At 45.5% G+C, this 9,046-nt stretch overlaps 1 protein-coding gene across 1 annotated transcript in view; it reads left to right on the top strand.

Moving 5' to 3' along the window:
- Positions 1-9,046, top strand: part of LOC132971999 (neurocan core protein-like) — a 113,554-nt gene that overhangs the window by 89,814 nt on the left and 14,694 nt on the right. Inside the window, exon 12 of the mRNA XM_061034832.1 lies at positions 8,502-8,660. Coding sequence (XP_060890815.1) covers positions 8,502-8,660 — 159 coding nt within the window. The remainder of the gene's footprint in view (positions 1-8,501; positions 8,661-9,046) is intronic.

Below are 9,046 nucleotides of genomic sequence, written 5' to 3'. Positions count from 1 at the left end.
CTCGTACACACACTCTCTCTCGCTTTCTCTCTCTTTCTCTCACTCTTGTGCATACACTCTCACTCTCGTGCACACACACACTCTCTCTCACTCTCTCATACACATACATTAGCGTTTACTGAGCAGGTGGGAAGAGTGTCAGAAAAGAGGATGCATGTTGTCCATTTCGCCTAAGGGTTTGAGAAACTGTTTATTTCACTGGTGATCCGATCGTCATATGTTCATACTGGTCACACCCGTTTGTCAAAGCACTATTGGGGTTCACGGAGGCTGGTGCAGCCTGTGCGTGGAGGTGTGTCATGGCAGGCAGCGGACCCAGTAACAATGCATCTGCAGGTTTCAGTAACCTCTTCCATCGGCCCGATATGAAGGTACCAGTCGGGGTGGAGTACTCGGTGGAGGGATGTAGTTGTGTAGTTTGGCAGTAGAGGAGGTAGTTGTGTAGTTTGGGAGTAGAGCAGGTAGTTGTGTAGTTTGGCAGTAGAGCAGGTAGTCGTGTAGTTTGGCAGTAGAGGAGGTAGTTGTGTAGTTTGGCAGTAGAGGAGGTAGTCGTGTAGTTTGGCAGTAGAGGAGGTAGTTGTGTAGTTTGGGAGTAGAGCAGGTAGTCGTGTAGTTTGGCAGTAGAGGAGGTAGTCGTGTAGTTTGGCAGTAGAGCAGGTAGTCGTGTAGTTTGGCAGTAGAGGAGGTAGTTGTGTAGTTTGGGAGTAGAGCAGGTAGTCGTGTAGTTTGGCAGTAGAGGAGGTAGTCGTGTAGTTTGGCAGTAGAGCAGGTAGTTGTGTAGTTTGGCAGTAGAGCAGGTAGTTGTGTAGTTTGGCAGTAGAGCAGGTAGTCGTGTAGTTTGGCAGTAGAGGAAGTAGTTGTGTAGTTTGGCAGTAGAGGAGGTAGTTGTGTAGTTTGGGAGTAGAGGAGGTAGTTGTGTAGTTTGGGAGTAGAGGAGGTAGTTGTTTAGTTTGGGAGTAGAGGAGGTAGTTGTGTAGTTTGGCAGTAGAGGAGGTAGTTGTGTAGTTTGGGAGTAGAGGAGGTAGTTGTGTAGTTTGGCAGTAGAGGAGGTAGTTGTGTAGTTTGGGAGTAGAGGAGGTAGTTGTGTAGTTTGGGAGTAGAGGAGGTAGTTGTGTAGTTTGGCAGTAGAGCAAGTAGTTGTGTAGTTTGGGAGTAGAGGAGGTAGTTGTGTAGTTTGGCAGTAGAGGAGGTAGTTGTGTAGTTTGGCAGTAGAGGAGGTAGTTGTTTAGTTTGGGAGTAGAGGAGGTAGTTGTGTAGTTTGGGAGTAGAGCAGGTAGTTGTGTAGTTTGGCAGTAGAGCAGGTAGTTGTGTAGTTTGGCAGTAGAGCAGGTAGTTGTGTAGTTTGGCAGTAGAGCAGGTAGTCATGTAGTTTGGCAGTAGAGGAGGTAGTTGTGTAGTTTGGCAGTAGAGGAGGTAGTCGTGTAGTTTGGCAGTAGAGGAGGTAGTTGTTTAGTTTGGGAGTAGAGGAGGTAGTTGTGTAGTTTGGCAGTAGAGGAGGTAGTTGTGTAGTTTGGGAGTAGAGGAGGTAGTCATTTAGTTTGGGAGTAGAGGAGGTAGTTGTGTAGTTTGGCAGTAGAGGAGGTAGTTGTGTAGTTTGGCAGTAGAGGACGTAGTTGTGTAGTTTGGCAGTAGAGGAGGTAGTTGTGTAGTTTGGCAGTAGAGGAGGTAGTTGTGTAGTTTGGCAGTAGAGGAGGTAGTCATGTAGTTTGGCAGTAGAGCAGGTAGTCATGTAGTTTGGCAGTAGAGGAGGTAGTCGTGTAGTTTGGCAGTAGAGGAGGTAGTTGTGTAGTTTGGGAGTAGAGGAGGTAGTTGTTTAGTTTGGGAGTAGAGGAGGTAGTTGTGTAGTTTGGCAGTAGAGGAGGTAGTTGTGTAGTTTGGGAGTAGAGGAGGTAGTTGTGTAGTTTGGCAGTAGAGGAGGTAGTTGTGTAGTTTGGGAGTAGAGGAGGTAGTTGTTTAGTTTGGCAGTAGAGGAGGTAGTTGTGTAGTTTGGGAGTAGAGGAGGTAGTTGTGTAGTTTGGGAGTAGAGGAGGTAGTTGTGTAGTTTGGCAGTAGAGCAGGTAGTCATGTAGTTTGGCAGTAGAGGAGGTAGTTGTGTAGTTTGGGAGTATAGGGGGTAGTTGTTTTTTTGAAGTAGTATTGTGTCTCCACTTGTCCTTGATGACAAAGTGAACACAGCCTGGCCTCTATTAGAAACCAGTTCTGTCTTTGACGGCCTGTTTCTATGACCAGGCTGTGCCACTCACACAGTCTGTACATCGTCATGGTTTTCCATAGTTTCACATCCCTCACTGTGCTCAGGTACTCTGCCAGCTTGTACTCTCTGTTCAGAGTCAAATAGAATTCTAATTTACTTTATGATTTGGTGATTTCCTTCCAATATGTGATATAATTGTCTTTTGGTTTTGAGATAATTTGGTTGGGCCAGATTGTAAGGTGTGTGTCCTAAAGCCCTGGTGTGTGTGGGCGGAGCTTCAGTACCAGCTGGGGGGACTCTCATCTGGGTTCAACTCTTGGCACTGGAAGGCTTTGTACTGGTAGGAGTGGGGGTCACTGGATAGGAGGTGTTTATTAAATGTGATGGATCTCTTCTGAATTTGATTGATTAAATGGTATCGGCCGAGTTCTGCCTTGAATGCATTCTTGGTCATGTGTCTGTGAACTCTCAGGATGTTTCTGCACAGTTCTGCAATGGCTGCTCTCTCTCTCTCTGGATAGCTGTTATCAGCCCCCTTACAAACAGCACACTGAGCTGTCAGCTTTCAAAGAGTCTCACAGTGAGGAGGGAGTGTCAGCACAAACACAAACACACACCGTCAAACGAAATGTTTCATCATTCAGAGGATCTAGAAAAGCAGAGCAGATGAAAAATCACTTGTGATGTTGATATACAACTCCATCAGTCAGCTAGAAGGGAACAGTCTTTTTTTTCTTGACACTCAAGTCTGTGCAAATATTCAAACCTGCTGTCTGACAGAGGGGAAAACAGGAAGAAGAACACACTTTAATAAAGTGTTGATAATACAAATGGTTGATGTGATGTCGAGCTGAAAGCCTCACAGTCAGCGAGTGGGAGGAGAAATCTGCACAGGTTGAAGATGGGGGGGTGGTGTATGGGGGAGGGTTGTCTGTTATTCTTATATGTCTGTGTTTCTTCTTCTTTGACTCTATATCTATCTATTTACCTGACTTTTTTTATTTCCTTATCAGTCTCTCTTTATATCTTTCTTCCCATTCATTATTTTTCTCTGTTCAATTATTTCAATTGAACAGTTACTTAAAGGTCACATATGATGCTAAAATCCACTTCACCATGTTTCTCTAAGGGCACGGTCACACTGGCCATCCATACCGTGCCCAAGCAGACGCTAAAGTCCAGTTCGTTTGGCCAGTGTGACCGCTCCGTAACGTGCTCAGGCACGGTACACTTCCTTGGCTTTGGCACATTTCAGAGAGGTGTGCTTCGGCACGGTACACTTCATGCACGAGCACAAGCACGCGGGTACACAACGCTGACAGCCTTCATTATGGAGAAATCCAGAGTTTCATGTCTGTATCTGACTAAATGACACAATATAAGCCACAAAGTAGCTGTCATGTTCTTTGTGTTGTTCTCCGATGTGCGGGCGTCCGCGCGGACTCAACTGCGCGTCTCTTTTTCTCTTTCTCTCTCTCTCTCGTCCGCCTGTTTGTAAACTGAGCACGCTTCATAATAACATAAAGCGTGCATGTGTTGTATTAAGACGTTATGTACAAGATGTAATCGTGCTTTTAGGTACGGTTAGTCCTGGCCAGTATGACCGTGGGCCGTGCTGTCCAGCGTGGGAATGGCGCAGCGGGGAGGCCAATCGTGCTTGAGTACAGCACGGTACAGATGACCAGTGTGACCGCGCCCTAACACTAATATGTGTCTCTAGTCCGTCTACAAACCCCCCAATGATGAGAAAAGTCCATCCTCTCCGTCTTCTTCCTGCTCCACCTTTCAGAAAATGTGTGCTCAAACAGGCCGTTTGGAGATTTTCCCTTCATGACATCACAAAGGGCAGTAGCCCCTCCCCCAGTTGGGTGACACTCCCACAGCTAGGTGTTTGCTCTGCCCTCTGAGTCTGCCTTCTCACCGTAAACAATAGCACAAGGAGCGAGAAAGCCCGAGACACCCAGAGAGGGGGCGTGGTCAGACACAGCTCATTTACATATTTAAAGGTACAGACACAGAAACAGCCTGTTCTGAGCAGGGTTGAAATAGAGGGGTTTATAGGCATGATCAAATACGGTGTCCAGCCCAATACATGCAGCAGAACAGTTATACTGCTTCCCCCCTTGCAGAGAAGTCCTGAAAAACTCTGATATTGATATCTGATATTCTCTTGCTGAGCGTCATGTGTGAACACTGAGTTTCTCCTCCAGCCTCCTCGTATTTATTCTGCAGAAAGTCAGAGTGAGCTGATGTGAGAACGCAGCAGGATATAATCAGGAGAATTCACCTGGAGCTAGTGGGAGGGGGTGGTGACGTTTATGCCCTGTGATCCCGCCACCTCTACCATCTCCATGCACGTCCGTGTATGTTCTTCTCCACTCTCCACCACTCTGGTTTCAGCTCATCTTTATGGAGAGTTTTAAAAAACCGTGTATGTCTGTGTTTCTTCTTCTTTGACTCTATATCTCTCTATTTACCTGACTTTTTTTTATTTCCTTATCAGTCTCTCTTTATATCTTTCTTCCCATTCAGTATTTTTCTCTGTTCAATTATTTCAATTGAACAGTTACTTAAAGGTCACATATGATGCTAAAATCCACTTCACCATGTTTCTCTAAGGGCGCGGTCACACTGGCCATCCATACCGTGCCCAAGCAGACGCTAAAGTCTGGATGGAGAGTTTTAAAAAAACGTTTAGATGTGAGTGAGAGGAGACGGCCCATTGAATGGAAGTAGATATTGCTCATATTCAAGAGTGTGAAATTCATTATGAAATGAAATCTAAAAAGACAGCCTCAAAGGGAAGTTAAACTGGACACATTTAAGGTCATGAGGTTCCTCTGTTGAGACAATAGTTCTGACCAGTGAGCCACAAAGAGGAGGCTCCATCTATCCATCCATCCATCCATCCATCCATCCATCCATTGTCTTCCTCTTATCCGAGGTCGGGTGGGGGCGGCAGCAAGCGCAGTAAGTCAACCCAGACTTCCCTCTCCCCAGTAACCTTTTTCAGCTCCTCCTGAGGGATTCTGAGGTGTTCCCAGGCCAGACAGGATATATAATCCCTCCAGGGAACTCTGGGTCTACCCCGGGTCTCCTCCCAGTTGGACGTGCCTGGAAAACCTCCATAGGGAGGCGTCCAGGAGGATCCTAATCAGATGCATGAACCACCTCAACTGACTCCTTTCGAGGCGAAGGAGTAGCGGCTCTACACCGAGCTCCCCCCGCTCTCTCTTAAGCCCTATCTATACAAAGAGGAGGCTGCAAGTGGGAAATGTTGTCTCCAGGTCATCAGGTTTGATGAAAGACAACCTGGGAGGTCAAATAAATGTAGCAAATCACAAAAGACTACAATCAATGTTCAGAGGTCATGAAGGGTTACAGAAGGAAGGCAGCAGTCCAGCAGCCTCACAAACCTTTGGAACAAACCTTCCTGTTCTTTGGACCAACACACTAAGGGAGAGATTCACTTTTTTAGTTAATGTTTGTGACCTACAGTATCTTTATCTTGAAGTTTGTAGCACAGAGCAAATGAGGTTTCTTCAGATGGTTGACAGGAAGATTCTTCATCTCATGTTGTCATATTTCATGTGACTGATGTGGATTTAAGTTCTGTTCGGTGTTATAAACCTCATTTCATATGTAAAGAAGTGATAAGTCGACTCGTGTGTTTGTTGAATTCTCTGCTGTGAGTAAACCATCAGTTATCTGGCTCAGTGAAATCCATCAAGGCTTAGCCCTAAGGCTAACACTGTTTGAAATATCTGGAACCTAATGTGATGTGATGGGATTTGTGTTTTTAATAGTCATGAAACAAACTCACTTCTAAAATTATGTTTTAATAAGAGCGACAAAAGCTGAGCTGACTGTCAGTTAGAAGATTTACTCTCTTTTAAAGGTCAGATATGATGTAAAATCCACTTCCCCATGTTTCTCTAACTCTAACATGTGTCTCTAGTCCATCTACAAACCTCCCAATTATGAGAAAAGTCCATCCTCTCCGTCTTTTGCTTGCTCCACTTTTCAGAAAATATGTGCTCAATCAGGCCGTTTGGAGAGTTTCCCTTCATGATATCACAAAGGGCAGTAACCCCTCCCCCAGGTGGGTGACACTCCCACAGCTAGGTGTTTGTTCTGTCCTCTGAGTCTGCCTTCTAACTGCTCTCATAATCCGTTTTCTCAGCAAGGAGTTTTCTTGTTTTCTGTTTTTAGCTGTAAAACAGAACAAACAGCCTGACAGCCAGCTGACCACGTCCATCGTCCTCCATGTTTTAAAGTTCAGTAGGAGGGTGGTGGAGTTGGACCAATTGATGGTGTAGTCAGAGATTTGGGAGAAAGTGATTATGAGGTAAATGATTTCAGGGAGGGATGAGGATGGGTTACTCAGATAAAGCAGGTTGTCGTCTGCATATAGAGTGAGCTTATGTTCCAGGTTTCTTGTATTCCTGTGATGGCTTGTTTTTGGCAGAGGGCTGCGGCATGTGATTGGACGAGTGGGCGACCTTGCCTTGTACCCCTGTGCACAGTAAACTGCTGTGAAGTGATTTCTATTGGTTGTGATGTGGCCATTGGTGTTGTGTAAAGTACCCTCACCCAAATGATTCACAGAGACCGAATGTTCTCACTCCCTGTCAGCTCTCATTCCCTTTGTGAGCCAGGTGCGCCTGCAGAGCATTGTTATTCTTACTGTGGATTTCTACATTTTATTCCAAGATATGCAGCTCAATCCGGCTCATGTCACTTCTCTCCTTCTGTTGTGCTTCCATGCAGAACACACACAGGCAAAGGGAGCTAGGCCGCTAACGGACCCTGGACAGACCGTCCTAACAGCCTGTCTGGGGGCTTAATTGTGGATGGCACTAAGTCATGTTGGAAGATCATAATTTATCTGCAACATATGCAACAAAGAAAACAGGTTTATGTTATATACTGTATAATATGCATTAGATATGAGACTGAGTTTTTGAATGTCAGATTTGAATTGGAACTGACAGGGATAGTCTCCTGCTATGAGGTGCATGTGTCCACTACCATATCAGGAGGATCTCAGTCCTCCTGAAATTATCCAGAAATGTTAGGGGAGCAGATGCAGGACTGGCCAAATAAATCCCTCACATGTAACATCGCTCTTTATTCTTTCCTTATTTCTCTCTCTCTCTCTGCAGACAACATGCATGTCTGTTTATTTGTTTTTGGCTCGTCCAGTCTTTATGTCGACTACGGGGAAACAATCATCTTTTAAATAGAATTTTGATGATAAGGTTTTATAATTCGGCTTCACTGGAAGATGCAGCATTGCTACGAGTGCGTTCATTGTGTTTGGTGAAATAGCGTCATGCACTTCAAGGCATTGTTCCTCAACAACAAAGTGAATGAAGGAGGCTTCAGAGGATGAAAGAAACGGACACTCTAAATGCAGTTTGAAGGTTTCAAGGCCCTTATTTCATGATAGAGTACAGAAGGGCTTTCATAATGGACTCTCCTCTTCTTTCCACTGTGAAGACTGCGTCTCTCTGCATACTAAGCAGGGCCCCATACGGCCCAATTTACACCACCCAATTTACTGGTGTCGCTTCAGATTTGTGGGAGGAAAAAGCAGAGGTCTTTTCCCTGATTCAGACACTGCAGGGGGGAGGGGGAGGGGGAAAACTGGTGGTGGCTTTGCTGACAGATTGAGCCTGAACCACATCAACATATACATCCATTTCAGCAGTTCAAGAAAAACACACATTTGCACATTACAAGCGACGCATGTCACACTTGAAATGTGAAGTTCACAGTCACACGGCTAACCTTCAGATAGATGAGGAGTGAAACACCAGAGATGTGAGGGCAAAGATGGAGGGGAGAGAGGAGGGAGGGATGGAGGGAGAGCAGTATGCTGACAGGACTGTGACAGGGCTTCATTGCCAAGCCGGCACAGTGGAAGCTATTTCTAAGGGTGGTTGTCATTTGAATAGATTATAACGCCTTTACACCGGCCCGAGCTTCATCACCAGTTTGCCTCTGCTGTGGGGTTTAAAGTTAAATCCAAGATGAATGGAAAGAGGCAGAGAGGAGATTCACAAAAGGAATTTTAGAACGAGAAAAAAAGGAGACGAGGGACAGAGGGAGGAGGGATACAAGGGTGTGGATACAAAAAAGAACTTCTACTGAAGTTATATCTGTTTTTAATCCTAATCCTCCTTCTCCTTCACTGTTCAACTACTGTTCCTCTGTATGTGGCAACTGTTAAGGTAAGAAACCTACATTTCTCTTCCCACATGGTTTTTCTATAATCACTGTGGTTATCTCCTTTTGTTCCCAGACACTGAGGGCTGCGAGCACACCTGGAGGAAGTACCACGGCCACTGCTACAGGTACTTCAGCCGGCGACACACCTGGGAGGACGCCGAGAAGGACTGCAGGGAGCACAGCGGACATCTGGCCAGCATCCACAGCCTGCCCGAGCAGAACTTCATCAGAGGTGGGTGAAGGGTGCAGAGTAAGAATGCAGAGAACCCCTGGGCACTAAATCTGGGAGGCCCCCTGAACCCTCCACTAGATGCACACATGTGGTCCGTTACATGGGCTGCAATGCATCTGTCATAGGCATTTGTTTCAGCCAATGGTAGCCTCATGATGTTGTTATAAGTGTCAGACAACAGTATGAAGATGATGCTTGAACAAATAGACTATTGTTTAGGAACAGTGGTTGTTTTGCGGACATCACATAGATAGAGCAAAAGAAAAAAGATCAACTTAAAAAGACAAAAACGTGATTGAATAAATACGTTTTGTGCTTCTTCTCTCTGTTGTTTTGGACGCCCCTCGGTTTGTCAGATATGAGAGCAGTTATCAGGTCAAACCAAC

The sequence above is a fragment of the Labrus mixtus genome, chromosome 3 (assembly GCF_963584025.1).
Source record: "Labrus mixtus chromosome 3, fLabMix1.1, whole genome shotgun sequence".
In the NCBI taxonomy this organism is placed as follows: domain Eukaryota; kingdom Metazoa; phylum Chordata; class Actinopteri; order Labriformes; family Labridae; genus Labrus; species Labrus mixtus.
Note: the sequence above shows the minus strand (reverse complement) of the source record. Positions and strands in the feature narration are given on the sequence as shown.